The 25,112-nt window shown below is 37.1% G+C and overlaps 1 protein-coding gene across 4 annotated transcripts in view; it reads right to left on the reverse strand.

The window, feature by feature from the left end:
• Positions 1–1,130: 1,130 nt before the first annotated feature.
• Positions 1,131–25,112, reverse strand: part of LOC129724529 (uncharacterized) — a 28,632-nt gene continuing 4,650 nt past the window's right edge. Inside the window, exons 2-4 of one of the 4 annotated variants that reach the window (XM_055679500.1) lie at positions 16,843–17,186; positions 1,756–2,148; positions 1,131–1,698 (exon numbers count right to left, since the gene is read on the reverse strand). In XM_055679500.1, coding sequence (XP_055535475.1) covers positions 1,511–1,698; positions 1,756–2,148; positions 16,843–16,969 — 708 coding nt within the window. In that variant the 5' untranslated portion in view covers positions 16,970–17,186 and the 3' untranslated portion in view covers positions 1,131–1,510. Of the gene's footprint in view, positions 2,149–16,842; positions 17,187–17,772; positions 17,867–21,386; positions 21,718–25,112 lie in introns of those variants that run through there. The other 3 variants (XM_055679498.1, XM_055679499.1, XM_055679497.1) reach the window with 3 other exon arrangements.

A 25,112-nucleotide genomic window follows, 5' to 3' on the forward strand; every position in this document is an offset into this window, starting at 1 on the left:
AGATGGTGTGTCGGCTAGATTTTGAACGAGTAAACTACTCGACTCGTTCGTGACTGAGCTGTCTCCAGCCAAGTTTCACTACTTTTACTCTGGTATACATCTTGATTAGTAGTCAATCACTGGGCTTGAACCATGATTTAGACAAAAAGAAAGAAATCCTTTGTTGTTCACATTTTGGCCTGTCTCTCACTATCTTCCTGGCTAATTATTGTTAAGGTTTGCAGGGTATTATGCATATTGAAAATTATATTCAAAACTGGGAGATTTTCGCTTTAAAAATGGTTTACTGAAAACTTTTTACCGAGCGTTTGCGTAATGCTTCTTGTTTCAATGAAATTTTTAACAGAACTGAGCACGCATAAACAAAACAAAAATATATTGTTATAAAAAAGAGAGAGAGAGAGAGAGAGAGAGAGAGAGAGAGAGAGAGAGAGAGAGAGCGAATATACTTTCATATCACACTGAGCTTGAGAACCACGAACATAGTTCAAAATTTTAGTTGTCACTCGTTACTCAGTGTTGTGTAATACGTTTACATTCAGTGCGGTGCTACTACGTTTAGTGCTAATTTTTACGTGTTAGAGATGATTGATACGAGTCATTTTTTGTAGCTATCAAGTTTACATGATTTTTTAAAATCCGCCAGCGAACCGCCAGTTTTATTTTTATAGCCAAACAGTTGGTAAAATGATAGTCAAAAATTGTCTGCGTGTAAATTAAATTAATTCTTTTCAAACCAAACGGAAGCAAAAATGAATTACACTTTAAGCATGAAGCACTTTCAGATAGAACATATCCCAGAGCAGTTTACAGGAATCAATTAGTCATATACATTTTCGGCATTAAATTAAGCAATAAGAGATCAATTTTACTAAGTAAAATTTCATCAAAATCAAAAAAGTAATAAATGAGACTCTTGAATGCATTTATAGCCTCATTTGAACTTGATGTTATTTTTGATGAATTGGTATATCAACCAAAACTGCTGCTATATATAGCACTACATAGTGTCGAATGTTTATTACAATTATTATATTTCGGATGTGATGTCTAGCTTAAATAAATGTTTTCTACAATGAATAACAATTATTATATTATTTTATTTCTTTATTTAATATCTTTTTTTCTGTACAAAGTTGAAGGAAATTCTTATGTCATTTGTTGTTATGAAATATATGAGCTTGTTTCTTTCACTTTACATCTCTGGAAAATACTTAAACCAATATAAACATAAAGTAGTATTACGAAATTATCACAGTAATAATAACAACCAAACTTACTAAAAAATTAAGATGACTGTTATTTACACTCATGTTGCTCTTATGCTATTTAGTATCGAACAGTGTAAAAATATCCTCTGTTAATGGTGTTGTTTTATTGAAAATTTGTACAAAATTGCAGCGTTTTTGACAATACGGCGGCACTTTTGCTACCGGACGAATAGAAATGCAATGGGAAGCAGGGTGATTGATGTACATTGCTTAAAAAGCTCGCTTCAGCAGTGCCGTACTCACGCTTCCCGTTTGCTATCGCCATGATCCTGCCCAGGGTCGGACATTTGACTATCCTTTTCGGCCACGATTGCCACAGGATCGGACATAGCTGCCGTTCCATCCGAAGAAACCATACTATTCAATGTGGCTTCCGGGGAAGGTGGACACTTCGGCTCGCTGTCCAGTATCCGTTCGATTTCTGGCTCTGGTGAAGAGGTTTTCAAACTAGCAATAGAATGAGTCGGTGAGTAAGTTTGGTTACCTTCCAGGTTGAGTATCTCGATGGTTCCATCCTCCAGCGACGTAATTCTGGTGGTCATCTCTGTACTGCTATCAGCGATTCCAGTTTCCGCGTCCCGGATGAGATCTTCTGTTTCTTTGATAATATCGTCCGCCATTTGATCCGTATCGTCGCCAAAACTTTGCGCCTTTTTCAGTAGATTATTTTTGAAATTTTCCAAGCTTTCGTCGACGCTGTTTTGTTTAGTGTCCTTAAGGGGGATAATCTTGTAATCAGCACTATCCCCGTTTTGACCATTCGTCTGTGGAAGATCCTGTTCATTGATGTGATCGGTGGTCTTTTTAACACCTCCCAGCACGCCGGTGATTTCGTTCGTCACATTTTGCATAGCACCCTTCATATGCTCTCCGGCCTCTGTCAAAGTGAAAAAGGAAGAATAGTTTTAATTTTAAACTATATGAAGAAAATATTTTGAAATGAATATGACTAAAATAACAGTTGAACGCTATTAAAATGACATAAAATGACAACAACTATACTCTCGAAGTATCTGTTTCTCCATTGTAACTGGAGCGTTGAAAAACAACTCTGAAAAACCTGTCAGTTTCAATCCGGCAAGCTTTCGCAGACAGTTGCAAATAGCAACACAAAAGCTCGCTACTTTTTCTGCAAATTGTAAGTGCACATTCTCATCTTCATCACTAGTTCAAACACATGTGGTAAGCATACAATGCATTTTCCGTTTCTTACAGGACACCGACACAACCATACAACCGACCTATTTATTTTGAGCTTTTTCTCTCGTTCGGTATGTTGCACGTGTTTTCCGTTACCGGAGGAAATGTGGCTCTCACACATCGGGTTTCGTTTGAATAGTTACATACGTGTGTTGGCTTCTGAAGAAATCTGTATAACGAAAAGATAGCCATTATGAGAGGGTAGTTACGAAATTCACTCGATAAAGCGAACTAAAACACTTTGAAGTTTTTGACCGAGACCGACAAAATAAATAATAAAACCAAACTTTCGAATAGCTTGGTGGTTTATTTTGACATAGTTTTAAATAATCAATCTGGTGTTTTTTGTTATATGAAAAACTATCAATTTTTGAGGAGCACATAGGAAATTAAAATAACTACTAATTATAATTGTAAGTCATAAAATTTAGTAGAGTTCACTTACTGAATTATATAATTGGATAGATGTGGAGGCAGTTTAAACATCAATTTACTAATTTTGACCGATACATGTGTGGCAAATGAAAGCATTGTTTAATCAAGCCGTTGCATCTGTTTTAAACGACGGTTGTCTTTTCCAAAAAGTGAGATTTTTTCTTGATTTCTGTAAGTTTGTTTGATCGCTACAGAAAACGAAATTTGAAATGATCGTTTTTTGTGGCGGTGGAGCTAGGATAAAGTGGTAAAAGTAGATGAAAAAATGTGAAAATAGTTCAAGCTTTCCACAATACCTGAAACCTATATTTTACTGGAAACACTCAGAGTTGGATTTCATGTGTCAAGGGGTGTCAGATTCCTTTTCAAAGTACAATGTCAACAGATCTTTTCATTCAACTAGCATAACCGGTAATGACAATGAAAAAGGAAGTCCAAATTTCGCAAAAAACCGTGGAGGGGTCAGTAAAACACAATTAAAACGTGAATTATTATTTCGATTTCCATAATCACCAGCGAGCCGCAAATAGTGTTGCTCGGTTCTGGGCTGTGTTTCACCAGTTTCCCTGACGTCTCATCATCCGAAAATCTCCTTCGATCTGGTCAAGCCATCGTACACGCTGCGCCTCTTTATTTCTGGTGCCTGTAGAGTTGCTGGAAAGAGCGAGTTCACAAGACAGTCGTACGGTATCCTCGCAACGTGGCCGGCCCACCGTAGCCTATTGACCTTTATAGGGTGTTCAATGGGGTTCTATCCAAGCAGCGCGTACAGCTCATGCGCATTCGTCATTTTCCATCGTCCGTTTGTACGCTACCGTAGATAGACCGCAGTACATTCCGTTCGAAAACTCTAAGAGCGTTTATAACCATCGTGAGAAGCGTTGTTGTCTCGAATCCGTAGATGACTACTCTGATCAGAGTTTTTCGAGCGTGCATCATCGCACCCGTCTTCCGAAGTGAAAAGTAGGCATGATTTCCAACCTTGATGTGTTTCTGTATCACTTTGCATGAGTTGTTGTCAGCGGTCACCAGTGACTCGTCTCGTCTACAGAGACTTCAGTTAGGAGGTTGAATGTTAAATGAAGATGTGATGCGCACACTGTCTTCACGAAATTTCTGGACGATTTGATCTGGCCGTGGTGGTGCGGGTTACTGTTTTGTGGATATCTTTGTGGGGAAAGAAAGGACGAAGTCAACGATGAAGCGATATCGAAGTGACGGGGTTCCAGCTGATCCATTGGTATTTAGTCGCCACCCAGGACGTTCAGCAATCTACAGTTTCATGTACCGAGCTTGGACCATATTTCGTCTCCTGAGTCGTTGCTGATTGGTCTGATTCGCATTTACTTCTCGAGTGCTCGTAGTGTTAATTTTTTTTTACCTGCAGCGTTGCTAAGGCTGTGAATGCCTAGTCTCGTGTCGGGGCTGCTGTCTTGGATGTAGCTGGCGAGACGCATTTCGGATTTCAGTCGCTCCCCTGGACTACAGACGCTGCTTTGGTCGCATTCCCTGGATTACAGACGCCCGGGGGTTGGGCGGGCTAGATGCTTAAAGCGGCGTCAACTCAATTTACTTTTTTTTTTTTATACGATGGATATAACAACAGGTACGTGCCGCTGGGTCTCTGATGACTATCCGGGCCGGGTCGATGCGTGGCGTCTCCGCAGATAACAAAAGAGCGGCTGCAGCTCCGTAGGTGGTGTGTTTTTTTTTCTTTTGAGGTTGTGGGAAATCTGCTAACCTGAGAAGATAACTCAGCGTGTGGGGATGGGTTTGCTAGACCCGACCCACTAAAACCCTCAGTCTCCGGCGCAAATATTACATGCTCCCTGGAACTACCGTTAGGTATTACTTCAGGGAACCGAATTTGGTGCTTGATGAACCATCTTTTCAAATTCAGCTAACTACTAGGAGACAAGAAGTTATAGACTGTTCCGAAAATTATAAATACATCTTCTTTCTTGAATAAAACAAAAAATACAGGATTTTTCGGGTCATTTTATTGTGATATATAGATAATGAGTGTTTTCTTTCCAGTTTCAATTCAAGTTGGGATTATTTTTCGTAGGATACGCGAGTTCTCTAACTTTTCTCTTAACACTACTCATTAGCTTTTGCACAGTGTGTTCTCCGACCATTTTTACCACTTTAAACCAATCTTTTTTAAATTTTTCAACATTGTCCGCTGGTTTGACATATTTACTCAGCTTTGCCTTGGTCAAAGCCCAAAAAGTTTCAATAGGGCGAATTTTAGGGCAGTTTGGAGGATTCATCTCCTTTGGGACACATGTGACATTATTTGTTTTATACCACCCTAGTGCATCCTTAGAGTAATGGCAGGAAGCAAGATCGGGCCAAAAGATTGGAGGATTGTTATGCTGCTTAACCATGGGTAACAACCTTTTCTGCAAACACTCTTTCACGTAAATTTTACCATTCATTGTGTCATTCGAAATGAATGGACGAGATATTTTCCCACATTTACAAATGGCCTGCCAAACCATTACCTTCTTGCCGAATTTTTCGGTGTAAATGGTTTTCACTGGTCCAGGGACATCCTTTCCCTTCGGTGATGTTTAAAATTGCGGTCCTGGCAGAATCTTATAGTCCAGTTTTATGAAGGTTTCGTCATCCATGATAACACACCCCATTTTTTTGGTCAGAAGTTTGTCATAAAGCTTCCGAGCTCTCGGTTTCACAGATCCAGCTTGTTTTGGATTTCGTTTTGGCTGCTTCTGCTTCCGACGGGTCTGCAGACTCATTCTTCCCTTGGCACGCATAACGTTACTCGCCGAGGTTTCAAGCTTTCTCGCCACATCTCGTACTGATACTGAAGGATGCCGCTTGTAGTATTCCTTAACTTTTTTGTCCATTGTGGGATCAACAGGCCCAGATTTTCTACCACGTCTTGGGGCATGGTAAATGTGCACTCTTCACAATACTTCCGCAATGCGGTTTGAACTGCTCCGACACTTATACCTTCTTCTCTGGCTTATTTTCTCATAGAAAGACCACTCACGGTGCCCCATTTGTGCACAATTCGCTTTCTTTGCTCGGGAGAAAGGCCACGCATTTTCAAAATTTCGCACTAAATGTTAGAAAAAATGACAGCATCTGTTTCTTTTGGATGTAAACAAGTGGACGCAGCCAAAGTTTGGTTGAATACTGCACGTTATTTGAAATGACGGTTGATCGTAAGTGTATTTATAATTATCGGAACGGTCTATAGCTTACTCCGGCACTTCGATGACTACTCATCGATTGGTGCCTTGTGTTCCTAGGACTATCCGGGAAGCAATCGCGCTGACCGCTCTCCAGATTCTACCAACCAAATATGCCGGGGTGGTGTTCGGTCCGCATACCGCCATAATATCGCTCCTCGCTTGCGAGAAAAGAGGGCATACAAAAAACACGTGCTCTGCAGATTCCTCCGCATATGAGCACTTGAGGCACCACGGCGAGTCAGCATGGCCAAATCTATGCAGATGCTGCCTGAAGCAACTTTGGTTTGACAGGATTTGAGTCAGAGAAGTTGGATGACGCATCTCAACCCATCCGGCTACCGCTCGTGGTAGAGTTGTAGGTGGTGTGTGGGCGACTTGGAAAGGCAGTTCAGACTGGGTTTTCCTAAAGCGCTTACTTCGTTGGCGGAGATCAGCAGGCATGGACGATACCATATTATGCCAAACCGAAAAGGGAATCCTCTCCTTGACGTTACGGCTGTTGCCCGAGAGTTGACCTCCTTGGCGGTTGTAGTTTCAGTTGACTCGAGGACCAATTGCTAGTCTTCTACGGTTAGACGTAGGTAGCTAAAAGTTACGTGGGCCAAAGCGGGTGCAGAGTGCTGACGCGATCTTTAGTCGCAAATTTGTCGAGGAATATAAAAAGGACCTGATTATTCCATCGGGCTTCTCTTCTCCTGTTTATTACACTTGAAATACCCCTAAATAGCTTTTAAAAATTGGCACATCTGTTGCATTCACTCGCCTGGATTTAAATGAGCTATTAGCGCGTACTCGATAGCCGCCAATGCTTGTATTTTGAATTTTATATGGCGGTTAGGCAACTCTTCTTCACCTCGTATGCGACAGCTTATCGGTTGTTTGAAAAATAGGGGAACGTTTTTTGATTTAATAATGAATAAAAACCATTTAATTTTACTGTAACGGTCGGTTACACGGGAGTTTAAATTCGTAGTATTCATGCATAATCTCGATATCTAGAGGACATCCGCTATCCGTAACCTGCGACCCGTCCGAATCCTTACACCAGGCTGTGCGCGTAATGAAGCTCGTAATGTACATTATTAAGATTACGCAGAACTTTGTGAGGATGTCTACGATAAACCGAAGAACTTTCAGCCGCTGATTTCAATGAGATAATGCAACGTGAGCATAAATATTTTTTACATTGGAATCCAAACCCCGAATTAACGTACTCACGCCCAGCTTTACATACCAAAATCAGGAAAAAACAAAGGAAAATAGCCAGTTTTTCCCTTCTTCTTTTCGTTCAACTTTTTGGCTTTTTATTGTAATTTTGAGGCATTCTCAATTCATAATTTTGCAACATAAAAAGAAAATCGAATAAAATTTAACACGTTCATCTGATATTAACTTTTCGTTTGTTTCGCTAAGATTTTCACAGTTAATTTGGCTCACAACATTATCTTGGCACATCTCTTTCTCTGAGTATTTCTAATGTTTACGCTCTTGATTTGACGCGTTGATGTAAGCATGAAAGCTATGTCACAAAACATCCAAAAATTGGGCACAGTGACGATAATCACTTCTGAAGAGATGCAAAAAGCATATTTTTTCTTATAATTTTAATTCCGGAAATTGTCATCTTCATTTTTAAAGTTGGGGTTGATTTCCGGTGTCTAGGCTCTAACCCCCTTCTGGAAACAACTAAATTGGGCCATTCTATAATTGAATACATGCCATAAACGATAAACAATATGAATTAGATTAACTGCCCATATATAAATAAAAAGAAAAAGAAGATGCCCAGAACCTCCATTTAAAACGCTACTAAAGACTAGCATAGTAACCGACGTACACTACCAGATTTACTTCACCAGCAGCATTTCGTTTCAAAATCCTAGACAAGTCAGGGTTATGAGTCACACTAACCTCCGACTAATCACCGACACCAGCTAGTTATGAAGTTTTGGAAATAGGTCGTAGCATCTAAGAAAATCATAAAAATTGAATGGGGCAAACCGGTGACCCATATTTGTCAATCATTATTCAACTTATTCAAGTTTTGAAATAAGTGTAGTGCCTTCCATCAGCCAATGTGAACTGGTCCAGCCGCTGCTGTGATACATTATAGGTAATGTTGATTTAATTCACGTTATTATATTGTATACACTTGCATGCTGAATTCAAATGATCATTTCCCACGAACGGTGATACAATGCGAAGTGTAACTGGATATCAACCTGTTACTGGCATCCTTAGCAACGTGGTAAACTATGTAGGTACTGTTGAAAGTCAGGTCAACATTCGTGACTAAAATGTGACTCCTGTTTTCGGGTCGGGAAATCCCTTCAAACGAAATGGCTAGGAAGAACATAATACGCCTGTGTATGACACGGCAAATAGCGTGTCTAGGTAAATTCAGGACACCTAATCGAACATTATTGATTTTTTTTTTGTATTCGAAACGTTCGCTGACCCTTTACTCAGTTACTTCACGTGAATGCAGAGAAGCACGAGTGGAAATACGAGATTGGGTAATTTATCTATTCCTGATTGTGTATATACTTGCCGAAATCAAATATATTGATTGCACTGCAGCTGGTCGACCCTGGGCCAATGGAAATGACGGTTACGTTATTGGAATAAGATAAAATAATAATAAACATTAAGAATTAATTTTGAATCGACATGAAGCCGAATCAATTTGACTTCATAACATGCAGAACGTAAAATAACTTCAATCAATCTAGTTTTTCACGTGTTTCCACTTTCCAGCAAATAATATCGGTTCGGCGATATTAGTTCACCGTGGAGCTATTAAAAGTTATGCCGTCAAAGCGTCATCCTATTCATTTTAATACTGTATAGTATCCAGCAAAAAGCAACTATTCCAAGAAGGAACAAAAGTCTCAAGTTGGGCGTGCAATGGATCGCGTAAAGTTCTTCTCTAATGAACCTTTCTTTAGATGCTTTCGAAACGCTCGCCGTCTGGCTGAAAGTAGCGATTTCTTTTCTCACATTTTCTTCCTGGCGTGGATATTTTTCGCGTAACTACTATTCATAATATCGTAACTCTCCATCATAATTTGATGCTTCCTTAGTAAAACCTGCTGGAAACGATCTGGCTGTAATGTTTGACTGTGTGGCGCAAACGAGATGAAAATGAAAACTTTTTCTTGATGATACGTTAGACTCTATTACGGACAATTCGAGAACGAGTACCTTTCGATGTTTTCAGTTTGTTAAACTTAGTGGAGAATATTACTTTCTCTGTTTTTAAGGAAGAAATAAGATGACTAAATAACAGATTCCTGGTCATATAGAAGCTAAAATACTAAATAAATGAAAAGCCATAATATAAAATCTTTTTATATTGAATTATTTCAATAAAATACCTTCCATCTGAAATTCATTCAATAACATAACCCTAATTTGTACGTGCGTAAAAGCGTGTACGTGTGAAATGACCTGAAACCTGTGGAAACATGTTCATACTAAATAAATATATTCATCGTATTCCCTTTATTGACCACGCACCGTTCTAATTCGACCCGCACAAAAATCCGGTCATTTTCGGTGCGGTAACCGAGTGGTTGGGCAAAAGCTATAATTTAACTTTCCCGGAACATTGGCCCTCCACACACGGACATAGATGGATGGTTGGTAAGCTGGTTGCCAAAAATAAAGACGCAAATACATTGAACTTTTGCGGGTGTAACGAGCTAATGATGAGGTTTCCAGTCGCCCACCGAAAAGTGGCAGGGAGCGTGTAAGCGAAAACAAAGAGATCAATCAAATTTATATGAAATACAAAACAGAAGTTCTTGGTAGATGGAAATGACCAAACAATTATTGTCGATTTAGTTGAAATTTAAACTTCGAATCGAACTTCCATCAAATGTGAGAAGATTTAATTTTTGTTTATTGAACAGATTTAACTACTAAATCAGTAAACAGCGTCTATTCCAAAATAAAAATCCAGTGTAACCGTAAAGCGGATAACGTAGAAAAAAAACTTCACTGGAGGCGCCTGTCGGCGGAGAATCGAGCCAACTTAAATAAAATATGCAGATGGAAAATTTTCTGTCCCATTGGTTCCATCTCATTTCCATCTCGTCTGGTTTGGATAGCGATCGCTACGGACTAACGTGTCAATCGCGAGGATATTGATACAATTCTGCGGGTCTAACTTTCACCTTTCTGTTTTGTGACTTTCGTAGGTATTTTCCTTTATGTAAGGTTTCCCAATGTCACAGGGATTACGCTTTGACTGCCTGACTATGTGATGTGGTTAGATTTGGGTGCACGATGGAGGGTTCCACAGCCCAGGTAAAAGAAAAGTTCGCGTAAGGAGAACATTCGAATGCTTGATTTATGTGCCTTATTTGTACCCTAGACGATAAGATATAAGCATAAAATTACTAACATAAATCGTTCGTTCCACACGTAATAGAAAATAAAGTAATAGGAATGTTGACGGCTTCGGCTGGTCGCATGTAATTTGTCTAACCTTACAATTTTTTCGATCAACCGAATGAAATACCTCAATAAATGCGCAATATGTAATTATTTTCATACGTAAGCCTACGTCTTATCATAACCGTGCGAATCGACACACATGTTAATGGCCTATGCATCGAACGATTCTTGTTATTTATAAGATTTGTTATCAGCATCAACAGAACGACATAATGTGTAAAAATAGTTATGACTTACTTCTGTTACAGCGTATTTGGTTAAGTTTACTTTAGTGGAGCTTCAGAACATTGGAATTATTCCATTGCAAGTTTGTGAAAATGAATGCCAAAGAAGAACGGAACTACACTTCATTGCGAAGGAGTTACGGGTGACTCTTTCGAAGAGATTGCATATTTGTGTTAAAAAAGGAAAAAGCCGCACAGACTAATTCATTTCACTGAAAAAATTTGCAGATATTCCGAATTTATGTAAGTTCCAAGTCGAAACATCCGGCATGATGTTTGGCTTGGTGGTGTCCGACGGTTTGAAAATGCCGCACGTTTTCTTTAATGCTGGTGTATAGTTCTGGATGAATTCATGCTCTATCCACGATATCCAAACGAGCGTGGAATAGACGCCAACTCCACACATTCCATGCTTCGATTCATGGACATCATTGGACACCAACGACAGTAGCACCGAATGCTTTGTCCTGACGCAGCCGTTTTCCTGACGCAACACACGAGCCGCGGCTCTGAGAAAGTGCGACGACGACGAACAACAAAAACACCTGACGCAGCAAGATCCAGTTTATCGGTCAGGTAAGATCGAAACTGTGAATAAAGAAGATTTTGAAAAACTCATAATGACTTCACACTCATAATTGTATACAAAATTGTATTGTATGTATTGTATATTGTATGTACCGTTATTTTGAAGAATCAAGCGCTTCTGTGGGTAAAAGTCAACTTCTTTTGGGTTCCAATACAAAACACAAAGCTTTGGGTGAAAAATATGTTGCTCCCTAAAGGTCCAAACCGTAACCCGTTGGATTATTCGATTTGGGCGTATGCTGTAGCACAAACCTGCAAAAAATCTTTGAAGTCTGTCATAACGCGTACGTGGTTCAGTACTTTTGTCAGACCTATTAAAGACTACTAAACTCTACTACTATCAAAAATTGCCAAAAAATATCTGATTTGGCAAGCGATCTGTAAATGTGATAAAAGGAGTGCATCGTTCGTGACTACCAGGATTGTAAACGGGGGAGATTTACCTGAAGAAGTATCTACAGAAGCGTCTGCTTCATCTGTTAAAGCAACACGAGGGACCTACGATCTTATGGCTGGAATTAGCTTCGTGCCACTACTCAAATTATATTCTTGAGTGTTACAAAGCTAACGGGGTCACTTTCGTACCCTAGGTCATGTAGCCCCCACCCCACCCCGTGCCGGAGCTAAGGCCTATTTTAAAATATGGGCTATTATGGGCTATTTTGAAACAGGCACTACGAAAGCATCCAAAGGAGGCCAAATCTAGGGAGGACATGAAGAAAAAGCGGGTTTTCGTTTAGAAAAAGCAGCCAGATGTTGTGCAGAAACTAATGAGTGGAGTTAAGCGTAAGGTGCGAGCGTACTGTTATGGTATTGAAGTTGAATAAAATGAATATGCTCAAAGACTACTACTGGATAATATTTTATTGTCTCTATGTTTGAAAAGGATCGATAAACTAGGTAATTTTCTACAGTATTATCGATAAACTAGGTAATTTTCTACAGTATTATCGATAAACTAGGTAATTTTCTACAGTGTTTTTTTTATGTGGGACAATTTTAATTACTTGAAGTAGTTGAAAATGGGATTTGAACTTCTATTATTTTCTTCGGATGGTGATGAAATAACTAGAACAAATAATTGAGTTTGATAAATATTGGCTCACTTGCAGAATAATTCTACGTCCTTGCGTGCGGCCTTCCGTTTCTTCATTATCCTCCTTTTCATGATAAAATTGTCAGAGTAGATTACGGTTTTGGTTTGCCAGGAAATTATTGATGGGATGCAGCTGGGTGACATTAGGAGAGTTCGCTGACTTCAATATGAGCAATTCTCGCGGTGTGTGTTGAATATTTTGCAGCTCTACTGATACACGCAAAAGTTCAAGCTTTAATCATCCAATGTATCCTTTCAAACACACAATGATAGCTCAGATTTCGCATAAAAAAATTGTGAAATACATAACGCATCAGTTGTACAATGAATACATGAACAGAGATCGGAATCAGAATATGTATCATACACAGAAAATCTTGATGTTTCGGTGAACTTCGGCTTCGGGCTAATCTGTTTTGGGGCGCTCAAAAAACCGCTACTTATTTTCGCGAGCCGGTGCGTATCAAAGGCTAGTGCATCCCTAATCACTGTCAGCAAACGAAACAGCCAATAGCGAGCCTCGTTGCAATAGGAGTGACTGACGCTGGTGCAAGTAACGTAGAACCGAATGCATATGAATAAAACCAGAGTCGTAGTTAAATGATGTTTTTTCATGACCGGATTCATGAAAGGGAAACAATCAGTTATTATTTTCAACAATTAATTCATGACCAAAATGGTTAGTATTTGTTGTTGGTTGCGCTGCTTCAACCATAGCAGCCTTCTAAAGCACATTACCAATACCATAAATCATCATGACGATACCAACACCGGTTGAAACTTTTGAAGTATAGTGATTTGGAGGTGCTAAATACATTCAAAATACGCTAGAGCATCAAATGCGTGATGCCCGGCACACATTTGTTGTATTGGTTGCAAACTTAATCAGTAAATGCGCTAGTTTCGCTCATAAGTGATCTGGCTACGCACATTCCAACTTTTGCGTGTACTCACCTAATTTTTTTCTTGCATCTTATAGCATTTTTTATCAGCTCTCCAATGCTGGTCTCAGATCGTTGCGGACATGGTCAAAATTGCATTTTTCTGGTATAATCTAAAATTTTGGCCAAATTCAATATGGCGGCAAAAATTCTAATTACTTTTAATGGAAGCCCTATCATTCCTCTCCACAGAAAAGTGCTACTTGAAGTAGGTAACATAACAAATTTCAGAGATAGAGCTCAAAAAAAACATCAAGTATTACTTAAACTTTTATTTTTATTAAATTTATTTCACCCCTTGGTGACCGAGAAGTCAACAAATTCGATAAAATAAAAATTACCTTTTTTTCTTTATATCTAATAACTTTGTGCCTTTATATCCAATTTGAAAGACCTCGTGCACCTAGTGACCCGGTTTCAGCGAAAATTACTCATATTCAGCCGCTTCATCTCCTCCAACTATCGCTTCGAGTAATGAGCCGACGCCAAATCCGGCCAGATTCTCGCGTTCTCGTTCTTATGATGTTTCTTTCTATTACGCAACTTACGGCATGCACTTCATACTACAAATGAAAATGCACCTTCTTGGGGAACTTAGTGTGTCAACTGAACTTCACCTCGGAGATCACTTCCTTTGTGGTGGAAAAAAATACGAAATGCCCTGCCAGTCACTGCCATCCAGAGTGAGACCATTTTATTTTGACCGTCTTATACAGCCACTGCCGCTGCGTCATTGCCTGCAGCTACAATGCCAGTGAATGGAACTGCCGCTTCCTGACATGAGGTACCGTTCAACCCGAGTGACAATGTTGGTTTTATCAAAGTTTTATAGTGCTTAATACAGCAAAAAATTGCTATAAAACTTGGATATAACAAGTTATGCTACTTGGGTTTGAACGCGCACACTGCTTAACAAAATAGCTTCACTGTTTTTGCCATCACGGTTAGAATTAGACTGATAAACTTCTGCTGCCCCATGGGTTACTATGATTGATGCTGCATGGGTAGTTTCGTCAGAGCGTGTGAAGATAAACACATGAAAAATCAGCAATTTTTGTGACGTTATTTCATCCCAGATTTTTTAGATAACCACTTGAAACTGTTGTACGTTGAAGATCTTATAATCAGCAAGCTTCGACATCATGTAGGACGAGACAAAACAACCCCTTTGGTTTCAGTTTAGAAGAGCTTAGCGGCCATTAATTTTTATATTTAAATATAGAATTTTAAGAGATTCAACAACTTACGACTGATAATTGCTTTAGTAAAATTGAGTATATCGGCTTTCCAGTCATCTGCTTATCAAAACGAAAATTTATTTTCTATTTCCGACGTTTAGATTTAATATAAAAGCTTTTTCAAGGATTCTACAAATATACAAGTTGTAACAAAAATTCAATAATCAGAAAACAGTCACTTACAGAAAGGATATCGTTTTTTGTCTAATAGCTTTATGTTTTGAAAAAATTGCCCTATAAATACAATTTTTTGTCCTCACAACCCGGTTACAGTAAACGAATGCTAGCCACAATTAAATCTTTGACCGTTGATGCTCAAAACATAAAGCTATTAGACAAAAAACGATATCCTTTCTGTAAGTGACTGTTTTCTGATTATTGAATTTTTGTAACAACTTGTATATTTGTAGAATCCTTGAAAAAGATTTTATATTAAATCGAAACGTCGGAAATAGAAAATAAATTTTCGTTTTGATAAGCAGATGACTGGAAAGCCGATATACTCAATTTTACTATAGAATTTTAATATAGAAAATATATTTAACATGGTGTTATTAACAAATTTTTCTAATAGAATTTTTTCATGCCTACCAATGTTTAGCGTATTCGTTTCGAAACAACCATGCGTCTCCATGAAGCTATGTGATGGGTATCAGAGCACTACAAAAATTTCATGAAATTTACTTTGTTAAATCAACACTAAAAAGTAGCATTTTTTTTATTTACAGGACTTTTCACTTTACGATGAACCTTAATAAAAGTTTTGTAAGGATGTTCTGTGAAAAAAATAAAGCGCTCAGTATTTTATATTGTAATAAAGCATACAATTACTACTTTTTCATTTGTTCAATTGAAAGAGTAAATAGTTTTGGGTTGTCCTGTGATTTTGAAATTTCTTTGGCTGCAATTTGTTTGTGGGTTATAGGGATTAAAGAATGAAATTTCTGTGTATCAGGTACAGTTTTCGCTCCATTAAATTGTTATTTAAGCTCGACCGACTTTTCTTTGAATCATAGAAAAATTCTTACAAGAAGGTTGAAAGACTAGAAATTTAAATTTTATAATAATACCAGGAGCGCTAAATCCCGATACAATATCAGTTTTAGTTGTTTATATCGACTGATTCCTTGAAGTAAATCGTTTTGGATAAAATTGTAGGAAAAACCAAGCGTCACAACTTCGTTTGCTTCTTGTCCTGAAGAAATAAGTATACTAAGGTAATACTATGTGTCTCAGACACCACCATCGATCTTATTTTGAGAAATTGATTTTTGATATCTTTTATCTGGATAGACTTGTTTAAAAACACAATCCTTTGCATAACTTCGATCTTCAGATCATTTTAGGAATAAATATAAGCCATTTCCAAGAAACTTAGGTTCCATCATGCATTAAAAATTTATTTATGCAGAACAAATTGACAAAATTGAACAAAAATAATAGTTTCGTGAGACTGGAATCAATAGTGGATAATTGGTCATCCACGCATAGCCATGGGAGTTTACTACAAATGTTCCAATAAATGGACGCAGTAGATTAATTTCACAAAAAAATCGCGGGATTTCTACTATTGTTCAAATATCCGACCCACGATGCAAAAAAGAGTTATATGTACTTCTGAATGGCGACTACGAAAACAAAAGTTGCGTTTCGATTTGAATCGGCGTCCGGTAATTAATCAACTATGAAAAACTTATTGCCCCGTAAATAACGTAGGTACATAAATTCGTGATTAACTACCGCGATCCGAATATAGACGTCTCATGATAATGAACATCTAGTTCAGAGGCCTTTTATGTGTGGATTTTATTGATTTGGGCAGCTTCTAATTAAGGGGAAAATTTACTATGATGAATGAAGGATTACAAAGGGGTGATTTTTGTTGGTTTTTTAAAAATGTTTCAGAATATAGCTACTGAACGACGCTACCATTTCGAAAAAAACATGATATTAGCTTGAATCACTCCAATGTACTGTCATAGAAAATCAAAAACACACTGCATAGTATGGTAATTGTTGCAGCGTTGTTTGCTAGCATTATATTTGCATTAGTTCGACTTTCAGGAGCCCTCATTTACATCTGTAGAAACACCCGGTCAGAGCCTCAATTGCAGACAAAACTTTACCCAATGTTTTCTTCCGTTATGCACAGCTTGCCACTTACCATGTATGACAGTTTCTCCAGCCTGCAGAACTTCGGCGGCAGTCTTGCTGGCGGTTTCTTTCGCCGTTTCCACAATTCCGCCAGGACCACCGCCGTTGATTAGTGGTGAACTGCTTGCACAACCCATTGCGATTTGTCTGCGGTTTGCTTCCTGACAACCGTTTCGCTTGTGTATTACGTCCCTAATTAGTAATGATTTGTTAGTCCAGTGTAAGGCGGTGTAAACTATTCCGAATGATGTTGTTCGTTTTTTTTTCAGATTAACAGCGAATAAATTGGTTTTCTTTCGGCTTTCAAATTATGGTCAATAAGGAACAAACCAATGACTTGCTATTCCATTTTATCTGTAAAAAAAGAGCAGAAAAGATAGATTATTATCAAAATTCCATCGAAACATTCGTGGAAAATTAAGGTGAAACGTATAAACTCTACCGCTATTTACTTTTCACGGTGCGACGTGGGTGAATAATGAGGAGATGTTATCGCTGCTCATGAGTCACACGGAAAAACTAGGCCAACAAACCGTTAGGTCAGAAGTTAGATTTGAGGCTAAACAAGAATCAACAGTGGTGTACTAAGGATGTAGCATGCGGGGAAAATTAAAACTTTGATCAAATAAATCTTCTTCTACTATAAAATAACCTGACATCCCGCACGAGCTAGAAATATTTGTTTTATGAATAAACGAAAATATTTGAAACGTTACCAAATTAGAACAACAGTTACGCGTTCAGGCAAAAAGGCATTCAATTGTGCCGTTTCTAGATTATAGGGAATGGGTGAAACTACCACAAGAAAACTCGTTTCTTTGTTTGAATCTTGGATACGCTGCGTAATTTTACAACCATGCATATGCTGGAATCCACATTTAACACAGACGCTAGGAATGGTGGGCGTCACTAATGACTCTTAGTGGAAAAACCTACCCACCTGCGACGATATCAAATCTTCGCCTGGTCATTAAACTGGCATAACGAACTGGCACTACTGTGTTGAAAACAGTGAACGAAATTGAAATTATCAGAAGTATAATCTTACCGACACTATCAGGATTCATCGCAACAAAAACACCATATTAACCTGGCAGTTATTAGATTGGTTGTCATTTAATGATGGAAACTGTCGATCACAGCTGCAATATTTAACATAATTGGTTTCATAAGCAGTTTCTATATATTTTTGCTACATCATTCTTCTTGGGAACATTTATGGCAATGCAAATAACATGAAATGCTGGGGTAAATTTCAAGCGCTTTTAAATTTCATACAACTAAATATATTGCAATAGTCATTATAGTAGTTCAATAGACAAAGGGTGCAAGATTCTTTTGATAAAAAAATATTATTATTAGCTGCTTACTAAGCAGCAAAAACTAACAAAAGGTCTAAACTTTCTTAACACAAACAACAATGCACGAAACGAAATTATTCCAGCCCTAATATTACCTGATTTCGCATTTATGCAACACTCTTGGTAGATTTACCAGCATGTGCAATGGGCTAATGTTTAGTTGCAGCAGATTCGCAGAGCTAAAGCTAAAATGAAACTGCAGCATAATCATACTAGTCCGCTGAATAGGAACAGGAAATGAGCGGAAAGCCAATTCCATTTGTAACAGCTGTGTACTTACAATCAAGGGGGCCAAATATTCATATTTGTCCGTTACTGATTTACAAACAAATTTTTACACTGAATTTTGTATATAGGTAGATTCTAGACTTTTGATTACAGAAGTTTTGTTTGAATTTAAAAATATAGAATGAAATATGTCATACTCGACCACAGTGTAAATGATAATGGATGGCTTCGCATAGCCATGTTGTGCCGACAAATGGATTTATCAGGCCACCCAACAGAAAGATCATCTATTTGTTCTGTACCAAATTCAAAATGATGGCTAGACTTTTATAAAAAACGTGTTGAGAACACTCGATGATTTTGTATATTTTTTTAAAATTTCGACGATTTTTTACCCGTATATGGTTATATTTGACCATTTCAGGCTTTAATGGCCAGTTGATTGACAGCGTCTGGAGTCAATTTACGGTCTATGATTACATAAATATCCATATTGAATGGTATTTTATCTTTTTTATTTTTCAGAAATCCAAAATAACGACTTACATGATCTGCAGCGAAAGTCACCATCCTGGTTTTGAAAACCCGGATACTCGGAGTCAATTTCCGATCTCTTGGTTCCAGAAATGGGGTTCGGTGGTATTCGGCCATTTTGAGCTGTTTCTTAGACAGAAATTATCTACTTCGAATTAAAAATGGCGTCTGAGTCGATGTTTGGCTTTGTTCATCAGCCCGAATGTTTTTTCGACAAATTGCTTGATATTTGCGTTGTATTTGTATTGTATTTGTATGTGTATTAGGCTGTCCCAAGAGCGGGGGCCTAGTGTGGTTGGTAACGTCTCCGCCAACCACGCTCGACGCCTGGGTTCGAATCCCACCGCCGACATAGGTGTCGATGGTTGTGAGGTGGCGTGATCCACTCACAACCAACCCAACTGGTCTAGATTCAATCCTAGCCGACACCGGGAGATTTTCTGAGGCGAAAAATCTCTGGGATCACGCCTTCCATCGCATGAGGAAGTAAAGCCGTTAGCGCCGGTCCGTTAATAAACGGGTCGTGAGTTAGGGTCCTGGGTGTGGAGTCGCCTCCCTGGGCGTCGGTGATTGGCCACAACAGTGGCGGAACTAGACCGACGGAAAATAAGCGAGAATAAAAAAAAAAATAGGCTGTCCCAAAAAAAATCGATGTTCAAAAAGTCAAGGTGCTCAGCCCTAAATTGAAAGATAATGTTATTTTTAGCATTTTTGTAGAACATTTCGACTTTCTAAAAAATCATTTTCAGGTTGCTCAAACGTGATTTATGAAAAAATGACTTTTTCAAGCTACAAAACCACTCTTCTGCACTTTTTTTAAATCTGTTCGATTCCTTAATTTTTCTATATATTTTTTTATTTTTGTGGGGTTGTTTTTGAATATTTTGCATGGTTTGGTTCAGCATCGCATTCAGTTATGTGACTCACAGATCCCATTGAACATCACAAAAAAGTAATTTTTTCTCAAAATTTGCAGATAAAACCCTTCAAAACACATATAAAACATTTTTTTGACCAAGAACTGAAACTTTTATTGCAAAGCGGGATTCAAGATGAAAATTTACATGGAAAAATATCCTTGATATCTTCTCGGGGGGCTGACATATTGGCGTTTATACATGTGATGGAAAACTATGCATTTTGTCAAAAATGCCACTAAAGCTCAATAACTCCATGGCACTGTTTTTATTTTGCCGTTGGTGCGTATAATTTCCTAAATAGTGATTCGAATATTGATTAAAGCCATAAGGTATGTTCGGAGGAGTTTCAGGATATTCAAAAATGCATCTTTTAATGTAGAAAGATAGGTGATCAATCCACCTATGAGTGAGATAAAAAATTTACTTTTTAATCAGAATAGAATAGACGCAAGGTGTCTTCGACAAAGTTTTAGGTTATATTAAAACAAGAAACTTTACCGGATACATCATGTTTCTATCTCTTATATATTACGTGCAACATTGAGTTTTCTAATAGAAGGCACTAAAAATCACAATTTCCGTTCTAACTCTTTTCGCAATTTTTTCCGAATTTTTAAACTTTCTTCTAAGTAATCAGCCATCCAAAAATACATTTGTTTTCTGAACATTGTTATTTTTTATCTCCCAAAATAAAACAATCCGCACGAGAGTCACAAACAAAATAGAACTTTTTTCTTACAATTGTCCTCCGACCGTTTTGAAAATAATATGGAAATAATTTTTGTAATCGAGTAACCATTACTTTTTATAGAAAAACTTGTGTTTGTTTTCTTACAAAAGACACTAAAGCTATGATCAAAAAACAAATATTTTCTTTATTTTGTTTCCGTGATCATTGAACTACAATTTATTTATTTTTCTCTGAAGAGTCACAGACGAAATCATTTCACTTGTGAAACGAAAGTATTTTTTCCATTTTTTTGTCTTAGAATAGTCACCAAGAAATTAAGAGGTACATTTAAATTTTTCTGACAAAGGCACAGTGACTTTTTAAAGAAATAGTTTCCCCAGTTAATCACTGTGACTGTGACCAATCCGCACGAGAGTCACAATTAAAATAAAGCTTTTTTCCTATAATTGTCACCCAAATGTTTAAAAAATAATATGTAAACAGTTTCTGTGATTGAGTCACTAAAACTTTTTGTAGAAAAAATTGCCTGAATTTTCTCACAAAAGACACTAAAGCTATGATTAAAAAACAAATATTTCGTTTTTGTTCTCTCTGTGACAATTGAATTACAATTGATTTATTTTTCTCTAAAAGTCTTAATTCAAAATATGTTACTTTGCAAACAAAAGAATATTTTTCAATAGGTAATCACGATGATAATTTGAAGTACAAATGACATTATGCCATTGAATAGTCACCAAGTCGTTGAGAGGTACGAGTTTTCCTAATAAATCCATGGTGACATTTCATAGGAATAAACATTCTTTTTTAATACCTTTACCTTTCTTTTTTTAGGAAGGGTTTCACTTTTTTTTGTCTTCCTTCACGTGATGGTTTTTTGTCACTGCAGTCACTTTCACTGCTGGCAATTGCAACTTCGTTCGCTTTCATGTTCGCCTCTTCAAATGTTGCGAATGTGTACTTCACTCTGTAATTCGTATATTTCTTCCACTTGGTCACGTCAGGAATTGAGTGTGGGTCACTTTGTAGACCAGATTGGTCCATTTTTGGCCACCACAAAACTTCACCGTCTTCCCACGAACGAGGAACTACTTCAACCCATCCTTTATTGTTTGTCTGTACGACAACAACTTTGAAAACAGCGGTTTCTATTTTATCACTTGTAACCGACTTGCTCACTCAACAATTCTTATAAACAATGATTAAGAATGTCACCAAAAGTAAACATCTGTGCAAAACCTGACAAATGTCACCAGTTAGTCACCGTGACTTTTGTAAGAAAATATATACACCGAATGTTGTTGTAAAAGAATGTGTGACCTTTTAAAAAACTTATAAGTTATTAACATTGTCACAGTGATTTTGGTGATCATCTATTTTGGTGTGACCAAACATCACAAAAAATAAACATCTATTCAAAGCCCAACAACTGTCCCCAGTTAGTCACCGTGACTTTTGAAAGAAAAAGTATGTCAAATGTTGTTTCAAAAGAATATGTGACCTATTTAAAAATTTATGAGTTATTGACATTGTCATTTTTGTAATCATCTCTTTTGGTTAGAATGAATACACTGAATTCTTTTTTTCGCGATTTGTTTTTACGTGATTTTATTTTACACGATTTTTTTACACGTGGCGGAAGATTTTATCAAAACGACGCGATCTTTTTTCACAAGATTAATTCAAAGTTATGGGAACCTTTTTTTGCGCGGACGTATCAATCGCGTAAAAAAGAACCCAGTGTATTACAAGAGTAAACATCTCTTCGAAACCCGACAAATGTTACCATTTAGTCACCGTGACTTTTGTAAGAAAATAAACGTCAAATGTTGTTTTAAGAAAATATATGACCTTTTTAGAAATTTTTGTTATTAACATTGTCACAGGTATTTTTGTTATTAGTTTAATTTTATAAGGTTGTATATTCCCTCTAAATAACGTTTAATTAGTATTGTCTCACAAAAGTCACCGTATCAATTGATTATTGACGATTCTAAAAATGATCTATAATCACTATCAAGTAGAATGCACCTTTTTTATGGAAGTCACCAAGAATAATTGGTGAAGAATGCCTTTAGTTTTCTAGGTTCAAGAAGGGGCGATAATTACTAAAAGCGGTAACAGTATGAATTATAAAATACTAACATAATATGATGTATACGTAATCGTCGCAAACTTCCATATGTATTTTAATAATATTAAGACAAAAGATACGTAAACAAACCTTTGCTCAAAAAGGGACATGAATTTAATTTTTCGTGTTTTTGGAGTATTTAAAATTTTTATTTTTAAATATTTCAAACTTAATTTTTCTGAAGGCGCGTGGAAATTTTAAGGGGTAGGCGATATACTTTTACCATAAATATGGAATTGTATTCGAAAATAGCTGTTGGCATTTGTCTCAATTTCAACATGTTGCATGTTATTACTTTATGTGTACACATGCAACCATTTCAAAAATCCATCGGTGAAATAAAAAAATTGTGAATAGTATTCCTCGGAAATTGGTCACGAAAAATATATTTTATTTTAGATTTTTGTCACGAGAAATTTTCTTGAATTTATTGGTAATAATACGACAGCGATATTATATTAAAGTTGTTAGTGACCATTTTAAAATACATTTGGTTTTGTTGTGATGTAATAATATAAAGGTTTCAAAATAGCAAGCACAAACTTTTGATAAACTTTTGGTGACAAAATCAAAAAGTACACTGTCTTGTAAATTGTCACATATTATAATTTAGTCGAAACAACTTAGCTTAGAATGGTATCCGTTACATCACTGAGAAAAAAGACTCAGATGTGATAATATTTGGAAAATTCGCGGCGACAATTTGAAAATAATAGAAACGTTTCTGGTTTCTCCTATCAATATCACCAAGTTGAAAATACATAGAAGTAGAATATTTCTAACAAACTACTTTGTGACTATTCCCAAAAGTTTGTATAAGGCTCTATTCCTGACCATTTACAGAACATATTCTTCATACGAATATGAATCTTCTCTTAAAGGTCACCAACATGTCATTTGTGCGGACTGGGTATTTACCATATTTGTCAAAATGCATAGTTTTCCATCACATTGAAAAATGTCAATATCTCAGCTCCCCGATAAGATATCAAGTATCTTTTTGCATGTAAACTTTCGTCGTAAATCCCGCTTTGCAATGAAAATTTTAGTTCTTGATCAAAAAACTTTTTTTTTGTGTTTTGTAAGGTTTTATCTAAAAATTATTGGGAAATTTTTTTTTGAGATGTTTAATGGGCTCTGGGAACCAAAAATCTGTATACAATGCTGAACTGAACCATGCAAAATATTCAAAAACAACCCCAAAAAAAAACTATATGGAAAAATTTTAGAATCTATTTAAGAATTTAAGAAATTGAAAAAAGTGCAAAAGAGTGGGTTTGTAGCTTAGAAAGGTAATTTTTTCAGTAATCACGTTTGGGCAACCTGAAAACAATTTTTTAGAAAGTCGAAATGTTCTACAAAAATGCTATAAATAACATTATCTTTCAATTTAGGGCTGAGCACCTTGACTTTTTCAACATCGATTTCTTTGGGACACCCTAATGTGTATGTGATCCCTGTAGTTCTGTAGTTAACTATGTCGGTCAGCTAGCTCTCCCACACGGTTGTGATGTCGGGTTCGATTCCCGATCAGGTCGAGCTGGGAATTTTCTCGTCACATCAATGGGGCACGGTGTATCGTTGTACTTATCCTATTTTGCATGTTGCAAAATACGCCAAAAAACAATATCTTGATAACGAACTCTCAACCAGGGTGGGGAAATGTACTGGTACGCTACAGTATTCACACAACAGTAGCTAGATTTTTGTAATTGCCTCTGTAAAATGAAACACTACGCGACAGTAGCCGCTACTAAAATTTTATACGATCTGCTTCATCTCTTGCTTTTTGTCACGAATTCAATATGAACAACAATTCTCTCGTTCACTTCTCTTTATTTTGTTGTCATTGTATAGACAATCTCTGGCTCGTGTGTTATTGACTGTAGCTGTCTGTGCTATTTATTGCCTTTATTACGAATTTAAGTGGAATCAATTTACTTAGCATCGATTTTTATTTAGGTCCGAGGACGTTAATTGAATTTCTAAGATTCATGCTTTTATTGTCCTGCCTTTGCTTAAATATACTAAATTTGGATGAGACTTTCTCTACAGCGAACTATCTTAGAATGAAAAAGTTTAGAAGTTGGGATTAAAATCTTCTGGTGTACACGATTGATGATATTTTACGGCAGTTCATACAAATAAATTGTTTATTTTCCATCTTATTACTGTACTAAACTGTCGCATAATTGCTAATTATTGTCATTCGCACAATGCGACAGTCGAGATATCAAAGCGGCCGGAGAACGGAACAAAAAAGAAACGTTAACCATCCGTGTTGGCAGACAGACAGACAGACAGACAGACAGACAGACAGACAGACAGACAGACAGACAGACAGACAGACAGACAGACAGACAGACAGACAGACAGACAGACAGACAGACAGACAGACAGACAGACAGACAG

The sequence above is a fragment of the Wyeomyia smithii genome, chromosome 2 (genome assembly GCF_029784165.1).
Source record: "Wyeomyia smithii strain HCP4-BCI-WySm-NY-G18 chromosome 2, ASM2978416v1, whole genome shotgun sequence".
Lineage (NCBI taxonomy): Eukaryota > Metazoa > Arthropoda > Insecta > Diptera > Culicidae > Wyeomyia > Wyeomyia smithii.